Here is a 24,320-nt window from a genome sequence, read left to right as displayed (position 1 = left end):
AAAGTGAGGGAGCTAAGCCAATTTACAATATTTCTGTATGATTTTCATTACAAAATGTTGTGAGCATGGCAACATATTATTCTAAATTGACGAAAAATGAAGTCCACAATTCCACATACTATAGCCGTTCCATAATTTCAAGTCAAATACTCAGAAACTTTACAATTTAGCTAATGGTTACCATGGCAGCATTTTGATCTTTGACAAAAGGATGGGCTTTGCAATAAAAAGTAAATAAGATTACGTTGGTCCTATGTGCAAAATTCCAGGTCAGATGCTCAAAAAAGAGGAAGTTATCTCAGTCTATAATATTTTTTCTTTTGTACAAGTATATTTTATTTCCATTCAAAAAGGTTGTTATGGCAACACATGGTTTCACATAGGTGAAAGATGAAGCTTGCACATCTGTGTACTATTGCATTGTTCAAGATTGCAAAAAACAATGAAAAAAATTATATTGGTCACATGTACCTAATCTCATGTCCATGTTAAAAAACTTAGGGATTAGCGAAATCCACTGGTAACTTGTATGATTTTCAATCAACAAAATCACCTAGAAAATTTTATTATGGTAACATATTAGTCGACAATGATAAAAGATGAAATAATTTGCACATCTTAAATGCTAACAACTACAGCGGTCACATATCATGCCAATTTTGTATTGCAATACTAACGAACTAAAGGAGTTTGGTCAATTTACAGGTTCTTGCCTGATCTTTTTTTGTTAAGTACTGCTCTTGAATTTACGTTAAATGTTATGGTTTGACTGCTCTGTGAGGCCGCGCCTTCAACATAAAGCACACACGCACACACATACACACACAGAGAGATACTTTAACGCAACCCTAAAAAATGTATTTGAATCGAACACTTTTATTCACCGGATATTACCAAAAAGAATCACGATTCTTCAAGATTTCCTAACTGCAACTCGAAGTGAAAATTACTATCGGGGAAAGCAAGGCCCATAGTTTTATTCTGAAACTCCAACTCAGGTAGAGAAGTGGAGATTTGGTTGTGTAGTTGGGGGCCTAAGGGCTCAAAATGGGCTGTTTGGTTCAAATTCTTCCAAAAGCACCAAATTTGGCTCATAGGCCCCTTGTACCATACTCTTTCGATTTTTGATGGGCGCCAAGACTAAAAACCCTTGGGGCCGCCATATTGGTGAAATCCAATATGGCCGCCATCCCGGTTAAAGGTCAACTGCAGTTACAAATTGAAAAGGTTGATCAAAGTAATGAATCCTATGTGGAAGGGTTTACGAGGTTAGAGAATGTGATTCTAAATGTCACTTCTGCAATTCAAGGTCACTAATCACCTCTCAAGGTCACTTTCAAGGTCAAATAAGGGTCAAATCAGGCATTTCGGGCATGTTTGGAAATGGCGTCTGTGAGCATTCAACTGGAATTTACTGGTACAACTATTTTTTCCCATTTGTCTTTTCTTCCATACTTCTTCAATGATCAATTAGGGTCAAGAGCGATGTTCCATCCCCCTACATATCAATTATGATTATGACAAATAAATGAAACATTACATATATAATGTATATATATATATATATATATATATATAATGAAAACTTTGAGCACAGAAATGGGTTTCCATCGGTTTCGTTTTCTTTTCTCATTTTCTTTGCTCAAAGTTTCGCTATTTATCATTTGTTTCTGGTCAGTTTTCCCTTTCTTTGTATCAATATATATATATATATATATATATATATATATATATACATATGCTTAAATACGGCTGCCATCCTATTTCAAGGTGCTGAATCAGGGTGCAATGGCAAAGAGGGTAGTAAACACACCTAATCTTATTTTGTCTTCACTTTTCCTTCTGACGAGATAGCTGGATAGCCCGTATGCAACTAGATGGTCTGTTTGTAAAGCTGGCCAGTTGTATGTGTACTTGCGGTGGACCACTTTACCGGTTTATGCACCTTGAGTTTTCCGATAACGGAATGCCGATTCGGGATCTTTTCATGTTTCTGGGTTTGTGATTCTTTCATACAAGGGACTTCCACTTTTTATATCCAAGTGATGAGGTGCAAAGTGTTGTGCCTCTACTAGAGGGGACGGTATGACAACACACACCATTGCTTAGCTAGACTTGAGATAAGTGGGATTCGAACCCGCGCCGGAACACAAGTCCCTAGACCGCAAGCTATATGTTACCGACTGAGCCACCTCGTCACCTTTCATGGTCAATTATATAACTTTCCAGCTGGCAAGCGATATGATTCTCCTCCTGCTGAAATTGGTGTATGCCTGCTCTCCCTTGACAAGACAGCGTCTGCTTCTTCAGTGAAGGAAGCAATGGCCGAAGCTTCCAGGGAATCGAGTTCCTCAATCCAGGTCAGACCAGTTTTCTATGGGCAGTATACTAAATTTGATCATTAAAGTCCTTTAATGGCAGTATCTTATCAGAGTAGGTGAAGACAATTCAGCTGGTTTTTTCTTAGCTTTTTTTTTTTAATTCTCTTTTTATCGAACGAAACCGTTTCTTTACTGAAAGTGCAAATGACTATAGGGAAACTGAACACCTATTGATGTTGTATGGGATACTGATCCTGAAGAAAATAATCTTAACATTTTTGCACAGCAACACTGTGCAGTCCTCTGACAAGAGATGGTGATGGCACCACTCAAATCTCAAATTATGATTGGAAGAGCGTAGCGGCTTGCTGAAAATTAAGATTGAAAAATAGAGAACTGACCTCATTTATCAGCGCACAGATATCCAAGAATAAATGGGACGGACAACTCATCCTGAGCACCTGATTCCAGACGGAAATATCCAACAGGAATTGTGATCTCGCAACCCTTCAGTTTTCCAACAACTTAGATGCGATCTCCGCAAAGTATCCTTACAAAGGATGACATATGTTTTCTGAAAGCATTTTCTGAAAACAGTATACAATCGCACGGATGAGCATAACATCACATTTTCGGTAGTGTGATTTTTTAATCCCTTTGATCTGAGGGACTTACGGGTGGGTCGTAGTATTGAAATGATAACGGCCTTTTCAGCTCTTTCCTGTACGTACAGCATACCTCTCTTCCAGAGCCCAACATCAGGCACTGACAGGGTGCGACATTACTTCAGACTTGCTTTGATGTGGCATGCAAAATGCCTAAGTAGTATGGGTCAGCAAACCAGAGCTCACTAAACACATTAACTACTTTAATAATCGTGCTCATGTCCAGCAAGGACTGATAAGCAACAAGGTTTTTGGGGCAGCCGACGTCAACGAGGGTAGGCATCATCTCGTCATAACGTGGGAGCAGATCATCAGAAACTATACCCTATCTGCTCAAGCGGCGCTGTATCAACATTTCGAAGATCTGAGTGCTGCTGCAAGTGAGTTTCTATTGGAATCATGACAGCATGGGTCATGATGTGATCCCTGACTTCGGGGAGTGGAGCTGGAGGAAAGATGGCACAGGTACATGGCAATTATCAGCCACCCTCCGCAATGCTTCAGTCAGTACCAAATTTCATTCTTCTGCACCACAACTGTTTCAAGGCATGCATTGGGAGGTGGAAAACATGGAAATGAAAAAAAAAAAAAGAATGAAACGAATGAATGAATGAATGAATGAATGGATGGATGAATGAATGAAGGTGAAAATGCACAATGTAGAGCAGGTGTCAGACGAGCCATGGTCAGTAGTTTGATATGCTGGAAAATAAAAAAAAAGGGGGGTGAGGGAGGGGATTGATGGCCTATCTGACGGGAGGAGACATTGTCGCAATGCCAGCGTCTCGAAGAAATTATTTTCGCTATCACAACTAATGCAATTTCCAGGGCGACGTCCAAGACGTCTTCAAACAAAGGGACAACTTATTTGTTTGGAAGTCACGGGAATGTTGGCACGGCTTTTCCAGTCGCAGGGACTTATCAGAGACGTCTTTTCTCAGCGACTTCTCCCTTTCGTCGCCATTTTGTTATTACGGTCTCCACAAGATGCGGGGACATCTCGAAGATGTTGCAGACAAATTTAGTCCCCACGACATGGCCACAGTGATGGAGACTTCGCAGAGACGTCTCGGAGACGAGACAAGCTGGAAGACGGAAATAGTCTCTTCAAAAATCGAAAATGTTCGATTCTCCTGCGAATCCTAAAGAGATTGGGCTCGTCTCCAGGAGACGTGCGTCGTAGAGATGTTGCGGAGAGTAGAGTTGCAACCTATAGTGTTCAGACCAACGAGATACCAACTTATAAAGTCTTGTGATATCATCATACCAATTTGCGTCCTAGCACTTTGGATAGAATCTAATAGACCCTAGAAGGTGTCATGAAAGTTGTACTATACTGTGAAATATGCTTGTTCCCTACATGGCGTCACCAGGACCGTCATGTTCTTTGAACGGCATATTTAGCTGTGGAGGCACATAAAAATTCCTATAAGGACTTTAGAATCGAACTTTGATACACAAGTTCGAAAATAGCAAACTGATGCCAACCTGATGTACTAAAAACTATCATAAACACGACAGTTTGTTTTCTTTTTTCATCCAGATTAGGAGTGATCTTCATAGTTATCATTCCATTGAATTTAAATCTGAATTATGAATATCTGTTGTGATTGATGATCCCTGAACTGCAACAGAGAAATAAAAACACTTCTCTTTTTAGTGGCAACGTCAATGACGCTGGTAATATAGAGAGTAGTTCCCCCCCCCCATTGCTAAACTATTAATATATTCGGTAGCAATAGGATTCTATTTCTCATATATGTATGTTTTTAATTGCATTCCTTGCAGATGAAGATGAAAATGATAATCCAATAATCAAATCTTGAAAACTCTTTAAAAGGGCATTACCCATAATTCTAACTAGCTCTTTTGACTGTCACTAAAGCAAATGCAAATATATTGAATTCCGCAAATATGACCAGTCGGTGAGGACATTTCCTCTTAGCGCCTGTAATGTAAAAATGATCAATGAAATTATTGTGACATGAACTATGATATTCCATAGGGAGACCTTATAAGAACCTTTAGGGAGACCTTATAAGGAAAAGTTGACATCAGACCATAAAAACAACTTCAGAATCGAATTCCTTGACCCATAAAACCTCTAAAGCTGATTTTTCAAATTATTGTAACACTTTAAAGGTTTTGAATACTGGCCTTTAAACGTAGGTGGCAGCCATATTGGATTTTGCAAATATGCCTCCCCGGAGGGCGCCCTTCACAAAAAATACGCCTTTTTTTAACCGTCAACAACTGCAATTTTATTACTAAGGCTGGCATTCCTGGAATATTGTCTATGTATTGGCAAGCCATTTTTTTCAATAAAATGTTATGAATACAATGGCTTGACCCCTAAATGACCTTAAGGTGACCTTACAAGGAAGAATTGACTTCAGACCATAAAAACAACTTCAGATTCGAATTCCTTGACCCAGAAAACGTCTTAACCTGACTTTTAAAATAATTGTAACTCTTCATTGTTTTCAAATGCAAGTGACCTTTAAACCTATATGGCGGCCATATTGGATTTTGCCAATATGGCCGCCCCAGAGGGCGCCCTTCTTGGCGCCCATCAAAAATCGAAAAAGTATGGTTTGGGATACATGTGTGCCAATTTTGGGTGCTTTTGGAAAAATTTGAACCAAAAATCCCTTGCGCCCCCCACTATAATGTAAAGACATTGCAAAATTCTATTTAATCAGATGTATTAACACTCGTACTTGTGATAAACAAAGTTCGCGCAACAGACAATATGAAGCATGTGGATTATGGCAGGCATACAAGGAGTCATAACCTGGGTCCTGTTTCATAAAGCTGTTCGTAAAGTTACGAACGACTTACCAGCGACTGGTGATCAGTTCTTGTGCTGAATTATTGAAATTCGTATACCGGTAAGTATAGCACATCAGAACTGATCACCAGTCGCTCGTAAGTTGTTCGTAACTTTATGAACAGCTTTATGAAGCACACCCCCCCCCCCCCCCTCCCCAGGTGCTGAATGAGATGGTGGGAGCGGCAAGGGTGGCGGTGGCGGCGAGAAAGAAGAATGGGCACCCAAGGCGAGGGGATCCATTTTTATGAGGGAGTGTCCTATTTTCATGAAGATTACTTGTCGGCCATTTTGGTTGTTCTCTTGTGCTCTCGTGCAATGGAGATGTCCTGAACATTCTGGAAGTAAACTTTGAAACAAATTTCTTGTCTGTTTGTTTGTTCAACACACCACGTGAGAAAATTTGAAAAAAACTAAGAAATTATCTCACGAATGGCGGCGAAAAGATACAAACACCCAGAAAGAAATACCGGTAAAGAAACAAATAGTACTCCAAAACGTATTTTTTTAGAACTTATTTTGTAAGGATTTTAACTACAACACAATATATTCACACAAGTAGATAAATAATGTGTGGGAAGTAGGTAGCATTGCCTGCAGGCCTTTATTCGTATCACTGGGCTTAAAGCTGTATTCATATCACTATAGGCTTAAAGTCGATGCACTGGAATTCCTGATATGAGGTCAATGGCGAAGATTATACTATATATGAGTAGGAAGTTCCTTTGAAGCGAAGGTCTGGGATTATGATCTGAGATTCTCGTATTCTATTTTTTTAATAACCATCGGAAAGAAAACTTTGCCACCTTTTAGTCATAAAATTATGAAGACAGCTAGACCTCAGAGATCAAAAGCATTACAAAGTACAGCTGTATATTAGTAAGAAATGCACGACTCAAAGAGTAAACACAATATATCCAACTACCCGAGTATAACTCCTAACTACCCGAGTATAGTTCCTGACTACCTGATTATAGCTACCCGAGTATAGTACCCAACATCCATACCATGATCCTCGAGTTCTTCTCACTTTCAATATGGTCAAGAATATACCTGTTTTTGAGATTTTGTAGCCTCTTTATATTCATGACAACTATTAAATTCCGTGCAAAATTACAATATGGCAATTGTACGAGTAAGAACTACTTGATGTGAAGAATCACGTCGACCTCCTTAATGATTGCGAGAAGATAAAAAAATTAAGCTGCTGTAGTAGTCACAAAACAACCTACTGCTGTATTAAATGTGGGCACTAGTCTTTGCCATGGTTTCCTTGTATTGATTACAATGTAAAGCACACTAGCATTTCCTTGTATTGATTACAATGTAAAGCACACTATATAGCATAACCAATGCATCTTTGGTAGACTACAATATTGGTATATTAATCTGTTCCTGTGTTTGTTCTTATCAAATATTTCACCTCATACATTGTCATAGTCACGTAGACGTCAACTGGCACTTGTATGTCACATTTTACTCTGTACACAATTGCATACAGGTGGCCGGAATTTGATGCACATGTGAGCAAAGTCCACTTTCCTCATTTACGATAGAAACGACGAGTGTCAATGAGCTATACCAATCGATACAGTACATCCTTGCTCGATAGAAAGGACGAGTGTTGCGACACGCATTGTCGCCCCTACACGGATTGTCGCCCCCAGCTCGGCCGTGACGGAGTTGGTGGCACGGATTGTCGTCTGGCGACAATCCGTGACGCTGGTGCAGTTCCCAGTTTTTTACCTCGAAGGCGACAATCCGTGATGGCAAAAAATTTGTTACGACACGGATTGTCGCCCCGTCAAGGATTGTCGCCCCAGGCTCGGGGTGGTTCCTTCGGTGTTAAGCTTTGGTGGGATGGGTATGACTGGTAAGTTATGCGTATGTGTGTGTGTGTGTGTGCGTGTGTGTGTGTGTTTGTTGTGAGCTGCATGATATGTGCTGTTTATGATTTGTAGGTGAGTACAATAAGTGACTTGTGTATGAGTTTCCGTATAGCCGCGTGCGTGTGTGTATGTGTGTGTGTGTGTTTGGAGTATAATAATACAATATGTAGAAACTGTGCATGTGTGGTGGTTGTATAGTGGTATAGTGGTTTGTTCGTCTGTGTTTACACGTGTGCCTGTATGCGTACGTGTGTCTGTTTGTGTTTGTGTTTCACGGAGCCCGCCAGGTGGCATGAGGAAAAAAAATCTGCATGGATTATTGCGTTCCCTCGCAATAATTATTGCGTTCCCTCGCAATATTATTGCGTTCCCTCGCAATATTATTGCGTTCCCATGCAATATATTGCGTTCCCTCGCAATACTGATTGCGTTCCCTCGCAATACTGATTGCGTTCCCTCGCAATAATTATTGCGTGGGAACGCAATTATTGCTATGGAACGCAATAATCCATGCAGATTTTTTTTTTTTTTTTTCCTCATGTCACCTGGCGGGCTCCGTAGTGTTTTGATATTTGTGCGGACAAACTTTTTTGAGCAGCAGGCACTACGGTGGCAATGAAAATGTCTTCAGCGTGTATGAGCATGCACGTGCTTAAAGAGTTCACACCAGCGTTGATCTAAAAATAGTATGGGTGTGTCAACCAATATCAGCGGTGAGGCGGGCGAGGCGAGAGAGAGAGACCGAGAGAAAATACATACGAGGGAGGTACCCTCTTCAAATGTTATCCGTCTTTGTTCATTTGCAGTCATTTTCTTCCATCAGGCTTAACTACAACGTCCATACCACTATTCTTTGTCCCAGAATAGGTTTGGCATGCTTTATGCATGAGCGAATAATTTCCACACGCCGTAAATAATTTGTCAATCGCTAGTTGATTTTAGCACGAACGAACTGCCATTGCACACCGCTAATACATACGTAATACAAGCAAACACCAACAAACACTCAAACAAATCCTCATAATGCACATAAACCAACTCAATACTTTTTTCCCTTGATATTCATTGATTTCATTCAAATAATTCATAAATCGACCCATTCTGGGTGTAACATGAACAAAAAAGTTACAAATGGCAATTCGAGACACAAACAAATCCATTTGTCAATTTATACTAATCTCACTTCAACATAGATAACTCGATTATAGACCAACCCTACTAATAACTTCATCACGAGAAAGTTTTGACATGTAGGGCCCTACCAAACCTATATTCCTTGAATATATTGGTTTGGATCATGTAACACCTTCTTACTTACAAGGGCATATACATTAATACGTATATATAAAGTATATATTCTTGTTTAATATCTCCACACTTTAATTATGGAATTTTGGCGTGGGGAAATGCAATTCACTCATTACTAGATTCCCTTCTCCGTATTCAAAAGCGCGCAATAAGAATCATAAACCACGCCGGATATTTTGCCCATAGAAATTGTTTTTCCATCAAAACAGAATTCTGAAAATTCATGACCTATTTTATTACAATCTCGGAATTTTCATGTATAAACTAACAACTAATGAATTACCATCTGTTTCTATCCACATGTTCAAAAGGAATCGTTCTATCCACTGTTATCCCACTCGCCAGAGTGACGCCTATCACCTTCCCCATACTCGCACTATTTTTGCAAAGAAAACAATTATATTTACTGGACCCAGATATTGGAATGATCTCCCTCTAGATATCACTTCTTCCTTATCTTTATTCACCTTCAAACGCAAATTAAAACAGTTATTACTTAGGGGATACACACTACCGAGTTTTTAGCAACCCTTTTATGCTCCCAGTCTTTTGTCCTTGTCCGCAGCACCAAGTCATTCAAGTTATTTCATGGTACCGATACATCTTTTAATAATATAGCATTTTTGTTATTCAAACACTGCGAGATTTGTATGCAGACTGGTTTGTGCGATATCTATGTGGTTCATTAGTTATTACTCATCGATTTTTTTGTACTTGTGTAATTTTACTTGGTCAAGACAAACATATCCGTTCTCCGTGTAAAATTATATGCCTATGAACTCGGGAACCTACAGTTTTACAAGCTTTAAAGCTTTTATGTAGGCCCCATCATATTTCTTATACTTACTACACTAATACTAGTGACATTTTCACACAATATGACCTTGTACATTTGTGTCAAGTATATTTTCTTTTTCTTTTCTTCTACAATCAAAAAACATGATTGTATACATTTTGTATTCTTGTTTTGTTGCCAATAATTTTGTAATGTCATCATTGAGAAATGGAAATATGAAATAAATTTGAACTAAAATTTGAACTAAAATTAAAAAAACACACAAATACATTACACAAATCTAGAATGAAATCAGTCATAAGAAACCCGACAACCCCCCCCCCCCCCCAACTGAAACAAATCTAGGGCCTACATCTATCCTAAATATTAAATCCTACCAACATCTGTCATACCATTTATAACTATCCTTCTTCAAATCCAATCCCCAACCCACCAACCCCTGATTAACCAAAACCTATTAATCATCCCACACCCACATTCACCAACCCACATACATACATACATACACACACACACACACACAAACACACACACACACACGAAGGTTCGTTATTCCGAAGTTTCGTTTTTCCGAGGCTTCATTTATCCGAAACACACAATTCCCTATACCTAGAGGTTCGTTGATCCAAAAATGAAATTCGAAATAACGAACCTTCGGAATAAAGAACCTTCGGACTAAGGAGCCTTCAGAATAACGAAATTTTGCAAAAACGAAATGTAACCCCCTCCTCACATACACACTCACACCCGAACCGATACCACATTCCTTCCTGATGAAACGACTTCCCAATGTTGATAAATAAGACATAATGGACCGTATGCAGAAAAGCAGCTACAGCACGCAAGCTCCACTCCGAATTCATATACAAATCCGCCAAACAAACTCAACAAAGTCAAAGCTGCTGATAAAATCAATATCAACATTTATGCCAGCAACAGCTTACTAGGTACCCTCCCCACGCGCAGCTAAAAAAACACATACGCAAAAAGCTGACATAATACACACATTCTTCCATCATATATATATATGTATATATATATATACACACACAAACACACACGCACAAACGGACACTAAATTATCATGTGCATGCGCACATACACACTTCCTTGAAACCTCACCATGACTTTTTACATGGCATGTTTGCATGGATGTAGCCATGTAAGTTATGTGTTAGTATTTCAATGACTATGTCCAGAACGATATTACCAAGCAAAATGTGCTTCGAGGGCGGGCGACAATCCGTGCCGCCAGCCCTCGTCACGGATTGTCGCCAGACGACAATCCGTGACGGGGGCGACAATCCGTGTCGCAACAGACGAGTGTTAATGAGCTACACCAATAAATACAGTACATCCTTGCTCGACAAGTTGAATGTTTACCGGTAATAATAAGCGGTACAGCATTTGTAATGCGTCATCGATCTAGTGGCCTATGCCGAGGCGCAAGGGGACATATAAATAGAAAAACATACGTTGTGTAGTTGTATATATGTATATGTATATATATATATATATATATATATATATATATATATATGAAGGGGTCGGTGCAATATAGTGCTAACCCACACTTTTGTCAAAATTGCGTTACATGCATTTTCATAATCCTTATCCTTTACTCTATCCTCCGTGAAAATATCATATTTGAATTCAACCGATAAGATGGTAAAAAATGCATGCATTCATGTTTTATTAATGCACAATGTATGGACTTTCCAAACATTCAACAGCGATTATCTCAAAATGACCATTGTGTGGGTTAGCACTATATTGCACCGACCCCTTCATATATGAAAGTTGGAGAATAAGGAAGAGACAGATACCCGGTAAGCCATTAAACAGATATTCAACCAAAACAAGGTGCTATACATATGACTTCAGCTGCATTTTTAAATGTTTCAATGGTTTCTGCTGATCGGACCCTCAGTGGAAGAGCATTCTAGAGAGATGGGGTTGCAGAAATAAATATTAATATAAATAGATAATAAATAAATATTATGGAACCGAAGAATATACTGTTTTTCCATGTATATGAAACAGAATTTTATACTCTATCCTTTTTGGATACTGGTAGGCACTGGTGAAGATTTTTAACAACCAAGGTAATGCTGGAGAAGCGAGATGTTCCACTGAGGACCCGAGCAGAGCAGAGTTTTGAACACGCTGTTTTTGTGTACGCATTGTGTAGTGGGAAATGAAAAGTGCTATCTATTCATTTACAGTCGTTGATGATTTTTATTGCTCCTTGTTCCTCCAAGTCAACCAGAAGCCGAAATTCTTTTGGAATTCTGTGAATTGTACTGAAACCCTTGAGAGACTCATCGTAGTAATGCGAGGGCACTGCTCGGTTGCCAGGAGCTGTGTTGAAGGGATAGAACCCAAACAGGTTGAGACTCCGGCAGAACTGGGTGGATGCGACGAAAGCAGCTAGACCCGAAGACGGTATACGGACGGACGCCAATCTGTATATTAAGAGAAACAGCCAAGAAAAATGATGAACCAGGGTGCAATTTGAATACCAGTCTTTACATAGGAAAAAAAAAATCGCAAAGCTTGCACAAGTGTGTTATTTATTTTTTTTTTTCTGCAAGGAGGCAGGACGCTGTGAGTTACGTTTCCCGCAATACATTTCATCACTACAAGCTGGAATAAAATTCCCCCGAGGAGATTTAGCTCGTAGGGAACAGACAAATGTCATGAATGTGATGCGGCGATGGACTTTCGCCAGTGAATTGATATCGTTCTGAGACGCTTGGACAATATGATTACTTATCTTGGAGATAAGAGGGACGTTATATAGTTCATAAACGTACTTTGATGCTGCTTTCATTGGAACCACCGGACTGTACGCTAACCGGAAATTTAGATGGTTATTCGCTTTGAGGGCGGACATCATGGACTTGAACGCTTGAAACCTCCTGTCATACCGCTTGAGGAACCAGAAAATGCGCTTTTTCTGGAAAACATTCATGTTCTTCATGAGTTGAGGACACGTGGTTCTTGGCGGCAGTCTTCCAATCATCCAGGTAGTTGGCACCTTGGTGCAAATGATGAGAGCGCGGATTAGGGACAAGTTCATGGTCATAACATCTGTACGATTCCCGATGTCCTCCCTGTACCTCTCCTCGAGTGCGGGGGCATTGTTCCTGATCACAAAGTCTGCCGCGTCAATGACGTCACCACAGCGACTGTCCAAAAGGATCCCCGAGTTGCCGACGAGGGCGCAACTGCCCTGCATCGGAATGCAGTCTGTTTGGTTGCTTTCTGAAATGAGTTCCGGCGTGCTTTCCATTTTGATGCTGCTCAGTGGTACGTCATCACGGAAGATCTGCATGGCAAGACATCGACTGATTCTGGCGGAAACAATTTTCCTGGAGAGTGAAAACATTTCACATATTAAATTTGGGTGTTTCAAGAAATATCAGGGACTGTACAGTAATGGTTGAGGTGAGGATTCAGCTTGTAACATTTTGCGAGATATTTAGAACGGGTCTAGGGCAATTACCTCCTGGGCAATTTCCCCGGACCCTTCCCCTGGCGCTAATCCTAATCCTAATCCTGAACCTAACCCAAACTCCTAACCCTTAACCTAACCCTAACCCTAATTCATTACTCTTACCTTACCACTAACCAGTATTTAGCCCGGGGTACTAGCTCTCTGGGGGTAGTTGCCAGGATACGTTAGAAACCACTCTATGAAATGTTAAAGAGGATACACTTCTAAGGGGATGCAAAGTTTATTTGATGAAAATCAGTTTTGAAATGACTGAGATATCTAAAAACTAGACAAATAAAGAGATCCTAATAAAAATCGTGGCCTGTCAATTTTATTAGGATCGCTTTTTGGATATCTCAGCCATTTCAAAATCAATTTTCATCAATGAATGTTGAATCCTTCTTAAAATTACATGCTCTCTCATAGTTCATAAGAGAATTCACATTATCTCACCAAAAAAAAAAAAAAATGTTTAAACCGCATGGTAGGTCTCGACCAAAACTATACGATCCCTTTAAGCGCTTGCTAAGAGGGATTTTGAAAAAACGGACATTGATATATATAGTGAAATTCATCACCAATCTGGCAGAGAGAGCAATTTTCACAAATTCTTTCACTTCTTGGGATGTTTGAGTACCGTCCCGTCACCACAGGTAACTTGTTATTAAAACCTCCAAAAGCGACAGAAAAAAAATTGTATCAGTAAGACTTAATTGAATCAAATAATTTTTAAAATAAAGTTCATATTTACATATATCATAAACTGTACACTGTGTGTTAGAATATACTTCATCATGCCAGTCTTGTTTCTTAACATCCGATAATATATCTTAGTCACCGCTGACTTAAATTTTGACACTGTTATGTCTCGTGCTTGATTTTCTCAAAATATCAGTGAAACCCAAACTATCAACAAGTCGGGTTTTTTTTTTTTGCTTTTGAAGCCACGGCATGCTACGAGTGCCATTACAAAACAATGAATAGTTACAATAAAATAAGCAGGGTATCCTCTTTGTCATGGACGAGTCTGCACCCGAATAACAGCGTACAATTTGCAATATAAATATGTTCTAATTTGTAAATCCCTATGGTGGTATTCTGAAAATCTACATAAGTTACTTCCTAAGTTTCTTCCTAAGTCAGAAAGTTAGGAAGTGCCTGAGAAGGACAGCATTGGTATTCTAAAATGTCTCTGCTCTGCTCTGGAAAGGCGCCGCGCAGCTGGAAACTGATGACTCAGACAAAAGGCTTCTACATATTCAATAGGCGATTGCATGCGTGTATGCCCAGGCTGCTTGCTTGGCTAATGTTGGCGGGGGTCTGCGCTCTCCGAGTGCTTTTCTAGTTTCCGAAAAAAATACGAATGTTATTATCAAATGGGAAAAGTTTGCAGGTATTCTACCATAGCATTTACGGACTTTCTACCCTTGAATCTGACTAAAAATTTTGTCAATACTTTGTGGCATTTCTTTTTCCCATTTTGGCATGATACACACATTTTTATCTATTATTATTATCTTTTAAGTGATGATGTCCCTCGAGGTATCTCCAGACTTCGGAAAACCTCTACAACAGGCGGTTAATCTTCAGGACATTCCACAGTAAGAAAAAAATATGCCACCTCACTCACTACGTGGTTTTGGTCACTTGTTTCACATATGAGCTGTTACCTAAAGGAAAGCGATAGTTTTCGCGACCATTTCTAGGCCTGGTCAAAATACAGACGGCTTGAACTACAACTATCAAAGTTGACATTAAACTGAACTGGGTTGGTCCACAGTGCAAAGAGGAGGAAGCTTAAATAATTACTTCTACTCATACGACACATAAACTCACTGAAGCTCTGCGTATACACTTTCATTCGCATTAGTATTCAGAAACAAATGTAGTTCCGCAGCCGAAATGTGTGCCCCTTTTCCTTCAGTTGCCCTCATTTCAGGAGGCTCATGGATCTTCGTTTCGTTCGCCCAGTGTTTAGACCATCTCCGCACGATGTCGTCTCTGTTCGGCAGTCGGTGCACGTAAGGTTCAATGCTACCAGTCCTATAATGATAGAAATGTAGATTTGTGAGAGGTTGCACCCACCTCAAATCATAATTATAGAAATGTCGCTATAGCGACTGGTTTATGTCTCTGCCATAATGCATGGTTGTCTGAATAGGTCTATAGTACAATGCGTACAATGTGTAATGCCAGTTTCATATAAGTGGCAAAATGTTAAAATGACAGGTTTGTCACAAATATGTTTTGAATGTTCACATTCCTTGAACTAGGTTTAATTGGATGAGTAGCTATGTTGTTTAAGAGTGCAGGTATTTTGGGATTTGAGGTTTTTTAGTTCACTTTTGACCCTTGCATTGAGGAATTTTCAAGGTATGGAGAAAAAATGTAATTTCAGTATCAAATATTAAAACAGCATTTTAACCTGTCCTTTGACCCTTCACCTTTGACCCTATATAACCCTAAAATTCAAAAGAGAATCACTGTCGGGTAAAACATGTATAAATATGTACTTAGTTTCATGATGATACTTTGAGTCACTTTGGATATAAATGGAGAAACACTGCAATTTAGCACCTTCACTATTTCGACGAAGATGCCTTGTACCATTTGCAATATATGAAGCAAAAGTGAAATTTCAACATTTTCACGTGACCTTTGACCTTATGACCCAAAACTCTCTCTGGAGAATCGTTATTTTGTATTTCATGTAAACGCTAAGTTTCACGAAAATATCTTTAGGTATTGCGTAGATATGAAGGAAATAGTGACATTTTGAGCATTTGACCTTGACCTTTGACTTTGAGCATGTGCACCCACTATGTTTACAGGCACAACTTCACCTACTCATACATATACATGCCAAGTTTCATTAGGATACCTCCAACAGTTTTTAGTAACGCTGTCCCCAAAATTGATTACGGTCGGAAGAACGGACAACCCGAAAACATAATGCCTCCGCCGACACTTTGTGGCGGAGGCATAAAAATCTGATGTATATTGGGAAATGACACTATTTTACTGCATTGTATACAATATTCATGACACTCTACTTGTAATGCGTGATTTCAAATGGTTTCTGCCTTGTGTATTACAAATAAGATTGTTGGAAAAATTCATATGAATTCATGGATTTTTTTTTTTTTTTGTATAAACAGGAACAACAATACTAGGCAAATGGTGCATTTAGCATATCACAAGCAGGGTCCGACGTGCTTGTAACACTTCACACTAAAGGATAAGGTCTGCATTCAATCTCGAGCAGGTTAATCGTACTTTATAAAGTTGTCAGGGTGCCAGAGGCTGAACCTTGTTTTGCCCTCACCCATATATACATATTATAATATATGGGAGTATACCCCCATCTGAACAGCAGTAACCACACATTTGACAAGGACGTGATCATCTTAGATCGGGAGGTACGGTGGTTCGAGAGGGGAGTCAAAGAGTCTATCTACGTAAAAAGGGAGGAGCCATCCCTAAACCGAGGAAGGGGCCTGCGACACAACCTAGCCGGAGACTACAACCCGGCAGTTCGGAAGATTCCTCGACGCTTTCCGAAATTCCCCGACCCTGTTACGAGTCAACAACCAATTGCCGCCAAAGATCAGTCGGCCTCATGACGCGTCCCGGAGAGGACGTGAAACGTCGCTACTCCAAATTACAAGTAAGTCCAGTTGACTAGAATGACCGATGTAGTTCATGTATTCTTTCTTCTTCTTCTTCTTCTTTTCGGCCATCTTAGCTATGTCTAAACTCTGATGGATGCAAGAATTGCTTCAACCATCATCATGCAGATTCTAATTCAGCAACCTCAGAATAGGTAAACATTGGTAACACATCAATTCATTTCCGATTTTTGCCTCTGTACAAAAAATACTTGAATATAAATTTCAACTTAAATACCAAACTTTTTTTTTTTTTTTTTGCTGTTACAGATAACCCTATAACCCAGGGAATAACTTCCCTCCCCGAAATAAGATAGCAAATTCTAGTTCATAGGCAAATATTTTGATCAAAGTGGTATTGCATGAAATGTAATGTAATTGAATTGATTCTGAAAAATAGCCCTCTAAAGTTGTATAACCTTTATTTTTTATACTCACTGTGATTATAATGACTATCCATGTTATCAAGGAGACAAATTTTTGTTACCGTAATTCTCAATAATGATCTCTTTATCTGATTTTCATTGTTAAACAAGATGTAATTGAGACTGAAGAGTGAAAATATTCTTCATAATTTTGGACTGTACCGGTATCAACCATCACGTCATTGGTATTTCGCTTTAAGTCATGCGTAATGAGGCATGCCCGCTTGTGCCGCCGTGCAAGGATATTTCACTTAGATTTCGTTAAAGTTAAAATCGAGAAAACAAAACAAAACAAAAAAAAAAAAACAAAAAAAAAAAACACGCTTTTGCTCGTTATTACCCGCTTGAACAATAGGTTTCAACATATCTATTCATATGTCCTAATACCTACTACACAGCGTACTTCAGTTATAACGTGATTCTCGTTACCATGAAGTAAAAAGTTTGGGTCTAAAATGTGCAATCTATTTCTTTTTTATATACATACTTCAATGTTCAGCTATTCTATAATGAAATTCCTAAGAAAAAAAAAACAAGTATTAGTCCCGAGGACTTTGCTATAACAGGAGTTTCCTGTTGTAGGTCAGTCTGATTAATTAGAGTTCAGAAAACTTGAATGCGGCCTGGAGCGTATTTTTAATTCTTCTTCAATATTATCAATGTGGTCTTTCCCCCGTTTTTCAGCTCGAGATTTGTTGTTTCTGTATAAAGCTATGTTTCAGCAGAAACCATTTTAGCACGCAATATAAATTCCATTTCGATAACCTTGCATGGGCCCAATGTGAGACTCGTAGCAAATAAAATTCTCTGAGCGGCATGCAGACATTCTGTGTCATGTGTATAACTTATGTGGAGTGGAGATGAAAGTTGGTGTCATTCCATTCTTTTCGTACTTGTGCATTCGTCTCTGCTCACTTTGCCGTGGTCGTGCCTTCTCGAGTGCATCATCCCTCGAAGTTACCGCTTGGAAATGTCGGTTTTCGAGTTTTGATAGTGAATGGTTATTGTTGCTCGTCCTGGGTGTGGAATTGATGCGAATGAAAGTATGAAATACGCGTTACTTACATTGAGAGAGAAAAACAAAAACAAACGGAAAACGTCACTGCGCTCAAATTTGCACACCCCCCCCCAACAAACTCAATTTACATCTAGCACAGATAAAATGAGATTGGGATAGGCATCAAATTTAAATTAGAATTCACACGAAACATTTCATAGAAACACTCTCTGACGCTTCACACATGCCATCAAATGGAATGCGGCTGCAAGAAATGAAGATTCGAATGGAAGAATCCACTAATGTATTGAAATAGCGCCTCACCAATCTGTTCAGTCAAGGACTACTTTACTAATACCCTCATTTATTTAATGAGTCTAATGGGGAGGAATTAATGAGATCTTCATCAACCTAGATAACTTGACATCGATTATTTAAGTACAGGCAACAGACATTGATTTAGAAAATGAATGGTCGCCGCTGGTTTCATTTACAAGGAACTTTGTATGAAGGAGAGCACATCATTTCTGAAATGTCATTGTCACAGGTCTCATGCCGTATGATCTTGGCTTGCAGACTAATGATTATATCTCTGACAGTATGGTCACTGATGATTAAAGTACAGTTCGACCTCGATTATCCGGCCATGTCGGGACCGGCGATCATCCGGATAAGCGAATTGGCCGGATATGGGAGTCACAATGTTAATGTATATTGCTGCCGTCCAAGCTGCCGTCCCAGTGCACTGGCAGCTAGGCAGGTAGCGTACCCCGCAACTGTGGTGTACTCTATGCTAGCCTGCGCAAAATTATAGTCCCTTCTTCACATGAATAAAGTATATCTTTATGTGAAAATCATACATGTTTTACCTCATTAGATATTGAGAAACCTATCATGCACATCTTATGAAATTAGTGAGATAGATCCATCAAAGTCACTGTTTTTTCTCAATTTTTGGATGAAGAAAAAAGTCCTTCACTGCGTGAACGCGCCCGGATAATAGAGATTTCCGGATAAAACGGGCCGGATAATCGAGGTCGAACTGTAAAAACATAGCGGATAGAGAACCCCTTTTGCACCATTTCATAGTTGCTTGCAACATATAGAAAGAGTCTACCAAATTCTACAATTCTACAATTCTACAATTCTACAACTACGTTTTATAATACTTTCATCGCATACACACTAAGAAATAAAGGTTCAAATTTGCACCCTATCTGTCCCTAGCAGCACCCGGGGGGTGCACAACTGCACCTTTTATTATGCAAGTAGAAAAGTAAATCTCTTAATATTTATATTCTTACCCACAAAGACGCAAACATATCCATCAGAGTGTAATTTTGATCTTACGAGTAAAACCTTCGTACTCGTGGTCCAAATTTTCAATTCACAATGTATCAATGTTTATGGTGCATGTTTGCACCCTTGATTAGCACAAAACTGAGGGTGCAAATTCGCGCCCCTGCAGGTTCAAAATTCAGCGTATTGTACCTCCAAGGGTGCAAATTGCTTATTGGGGTGAAAGTTGTACCCTATAGGGTGGTTGTGTAGCGACCATTTTGTGGTTCAAATTTGAACCCGTATTTGTTAGTGTGTACAGGTTAATTAGTGTGGGGTTGCATCCTCCTGTTCCTGGTGTCCCTCTCGTTCCTCCTTTCGCGAGAATTCGTTTTTCCCCTGCCACTGATGGAATAACCATGGTCCTGTTAACACAAGTATGACAAAGAACAAAACAAAAAAGAAATGTCGCTATGGCGACTGGTATGCCTCCGCCATAATGCATGGTTCTCTTAATAAGTCTATAGTACAATGAGTGACAATGTGTGATGAGTTTCACATAATTAGCAAAATATCAAAATGACAGGTTTGTCACAATGTGTTGAATGTTCACTTTCTATGCACTATAGGTTTAATTGGATGGATGGCTATACTGCCTACTTAGAGCGCAGGTATTGGGGATTTGAGGATTTCTTCTTGCCTTTTTGTCCCTTTTTTCATAAGTCTATGCATTGAGTAACTTTCAAGGTATGGAGAAAGAGTAATTTCAGTATCAAATAGTAAAATGTTTGCATTTCAACTTAGCTTTTGACCCTGGACCTCTGTCCCTATGACCCTGAAATTCCAAAGAGAATCACTGTCAGGTAGAACATGCACAGATATGTTCTACGATTCATGATGATACCTTGAGTCACTTTCGAGATATGAAGGAAGAAATGAAATGAATTTGACCTTTGGGCAAGAAACTTCCCAGTGAATCTCTATTGGTTATACATGCGTATATCAAAATTCAAGAAAAATCCGGCAAGTATTCCATAAATGAGGGAAAAAGTAAAATTATGAGTTGACCTTCACCTTTGACCCATGATCCCTAGATAATTACTGCTAGTCAGTACATGCATATGTACTAAGTTCCATGAAGATACCTTTAACCATTTCCAAAATATGGGGAAAAGGTGAAATTTTACCATTTACTCGACCGCTGACCTTTGACCTTAGACCTCATGACTCGAAAAACCCTCTGGAGAATCTTTATTTGGTATTACATGTATACACCAAGTTTCAAGAAAAAAACCTTCAGGCATTGCATATATGTATATATATGAGGGAAATAATGAAATTTCTAGCATTTGACATTGAACTTTTGACCTTGAGCATGTGCTCCAAAAAGTTAATAGGCACAACTTTGTCCACTCATGTATACATACCAAGTCTCATTACGATATACCTTAAACGGTTTTTCAGTTTACGCTGTCCACAAAATTCATTACGGACGGACGGACGGAAGGGCGGACAACGCGACAACATGAATGCCTCCGGCGACACTTCGTGGCGGAGGCATAAAAATGACAACATAAAACAAACAAACTAGAAAGCAAAACAATACAAAATTCTATAGTGAATGCTTTAGTGTCACCAGCTCGCGTATGCCAGTTACACAAAAACTGTGGGGAAAAATCACACTGTCGCGTATAGCTTTCAGACTTTCTGCCTGGAACGCTTGCTTCCCACTTTGACGCCCTCTACAAAACGACGAGAGAAATAGCATGGTGGGCTGACTGGTCCTACAGACGTGTAAAAGTGGAACCCGACTAGTTTATCGATAGACTCTATCATCGATATTCGACACTTTGAGTTAGCAACCACCTAACTATAAGGTCCACACAGACCTTCGTTGTTTTTTTTTCCATCAATTTTGTTCACACTTTCCTGCGTATGCAACCATGTTCAAATTGATGGGGTTTGCTAAGTTGCATCTCAATCTGCAAGCATGGTGATGATGTGTGTATACATGATTGTAATTACCACACATGTACATTTTACCACTGAACTTGGTTGTAATATAGTTGGCCCTATGATGTTTGGAAAATTACCTGAATTATTCATACACGCTCAAGGCACACTGTACTTATCCTTTATGACTTTGTAAAACGTTCACAATGAACTGATATTCAAAATGTCAAAATTCAAAGCACATCAAGCAATTGGATGCGTTTGTACAAAAACAAAATTACACCACTTTTCCAATGATTCTACGGATTTGAAATTTTATATTATAAGATAGATAGCCAGACACTTGCAGGTTTGTGCATTGGAAAAATTATCCAGTATCAAACATGACACCCATGACGAAATGTTCCGATTAAATCCCAAGTGTTCTGTCCACAACATACTTTTATATATAGAAAATTAATGTATGCGTTTCCGTATGTATTATGTTTCATCCAATATGTATTACAGCACATCAGTACTTTAGCATTAACTCTTTCCTCTATATAAAATGCCATACCAGACTGATATTTTGACATGAACGATATCATCTCCCTTTTAATCTATTTCAAAGGAGGCAGTGTTTTTTTTCTGTTGTTTTTTGTAAGGTCACCAAGACTCTCTTAGAGCAAGAAAGTTATCACTTTTACGTATTCTAAAGTAATCATATTTCAATAATGGGCTGTTTCATGGAATGTGAGTATATTTCACTACCTCAAGCTCCGCATGATTTTAAGGGATACATTACACTTTTGTTTAATTTCACTCTAATGCTTATAGGTAATTTAATCATGGAGTGGAGTTTGGTTTGATATAAACTTTTGATAGCTCACCTTCCGACAAAGCCAAATTCAGCTGGGGACTGATTGTCTTGTTTGACGAGATATCCAATGACGCTGAGTGCCGTCAGAATGCACAAGGCCAAAATCAATCTATCCTTTCTTTCCATCCGTTGACTCGTCATCTTGAGAAACCGATTAAAAGGATAAGAAAATGGGAAGAACAAACCCAACTAGAACTATTACTGAATTCGATTAAACAACTCCACCTTAACTTGAGAGTTAATTCATTCCACAATATCTTGATATGCTATTTTATCGAAAATATGCTGTTACCACGGCAACGCATTCTTCAACATTTAATATTGTATTGTTCTCATTCAAAAAATTATGGTTACTCATGCCATATGTCAAGTGAAATGCATAAAAAGTGAGGGAGCTAAGCCAATTTACAATATTTCTGTATGATTTTCATTACAAAATGTTGTGAGCATGGCAACATATTATTCTAAATTGACGAAAAATGAAGTCCACAATTCCACATACTATAGCCGTTCCATAATTTCAAGTCAAATACTCAGAAACTTTACAATTTAGCTAATGGTTACCATGGCAGCATTTTGATCTTTGACAAAAGGATGGGCTTTGCAATAAAAAGTAAATAAGATTACGTTGGTCCTATGTGCAAAATTCCAGGTCAGATGCTCAAAAAAGAGGAAGTTATCTCAGTCTATAATATTTTTTCTTTTGTACAAGTATATTTTATTTCCATTCAAAAAGGTTGTTATGGCAACACATGGTTTCACATAGGTGAAAGATGAAGCTTGCACATCTGTGTACTATTGCATTGTTCAAGATTGCAAAAAACAATGAAAAAAATTATATTGGTCACATGTACCTAATCTCATGTCCATGTTAAAAAACTTAGGGATTAGCGAAATCCACTGGTAACTTGTATGATTTTCAATCAACAAAATCACCTAGAAAATTTTATTATGGTAACATATTAGTCGACAATGATAAAAGATGAAATAATTTGCACATCTTAAATGCTAACAACTACAGCGGTCACATATCATGCCAATTTTGTATTGCAATACTAACGAACTAAAGGAGTTTGGTCAATTTACAGGTTCTTGCCTGATCTTTTTTTGTTAAGTACTGCTCTTGAATTTACGTTAAATGTTATGGTTTGACTGCTCTGTGAGGCCGCGCCTTCAACATAAAGCACACACGCACACACATACACACACAGAGAGATACTTTAACGCAACCCTAAAAAATGTATTTGAATCGAACACTTTTATTCACCGGATATTACCAAAAAGAATCACGATTCTTCAAGATTTCCTAACTGCAACTCGAAGTGAAAATTACTATCGGGGAAAGCAAGGCCCATAGTTTTATTCTGAAACTCCAACTCAGGTAGAGAAGTGGAGATTTGGTTGTGTAGTTGGGGGCCTAAGGGCTCAAAATGGGCTGTTTGGTTCAAATTCTTCCAAAAGCACCAAATTTGGCTCATAGGCCCCTTGTACCATACTCTTTCGATTTTTGATGGGCGCCAAGACTAAAAACCCTTGGGGCCGCCATATTGGTGAAATCCAATATGGCCGCCATCCCGGTTAAAGGTCAACTGCAGTTACAAATTGAAAAGGTTGATCAAAGTAATGAATCCTATGTGGAAGGGTTTACGAGGTTAGAGAATGTGATTCTAAATGTCACTTCTGCAATTCAAGGTCACTAATCACCTCTCAAGGTCACTTTCAAGGTCAAATAAGGGTCAAATCAGGCATTTCGGGCATGTTTGGAAATGGCGTCTGTGAGCATTCAACTGGAATTTACTGGTACAACTATTTTTTCCCATTTGTCTTTTCTT

General features: G+C 38.9%; 1 protein-coding gene across 1 annotated transcript; it reads right to left on the bottom strand.

Moving 5' to 3' along the window:
* Positions 1-12,024: 12,024 nt before the first annotated feature.
* LOC140240234 (alpha-N-acetylneuraminide alpha-2,8-sialyltransferase-like) lies at positions 12,025-22,629 on the bottom strand. The gene is made up of 6 exons (XM_072320024.1): positions 22,499-22,629; positions 19,997-20,101; positions 18,295-18,417; positions 15,145-15,351; positions 12,626-13,183; positions 12,025-12,274 (listed from the first exon to the last, which is right to left on the bottom strand). The coding sequence occupies exons 1-6, from the start codon at positions 22,627-22,629 to the stop codon at positions 12,025-12,027; spliced, it is 1,374 nt and encodes a 457-aa protein (XP_072176125.1).
* Between the last annotated feature and the right edge of the window lie 1,691 nt (positions 22,630-24,320).

The sequence above is a fragment of the Diadema setosum genome, chromosome 16, assembly GCF_964275005.1.
Source record: "Diadema setosum chromosome 16, eeDiaSeto1, whole genome shotgun sequence".
NCBI lineage: Eukaryota > Metazoa > Echinodermata > Echinoidea > Diadematoida > Diadematidae > Diadema > Diadema setosum.
The sequence above is the reverse complement of the archived record's forward strand: the minus strand, read 5'-3'. Positions and strand labels throughout refer to the sequence as shown.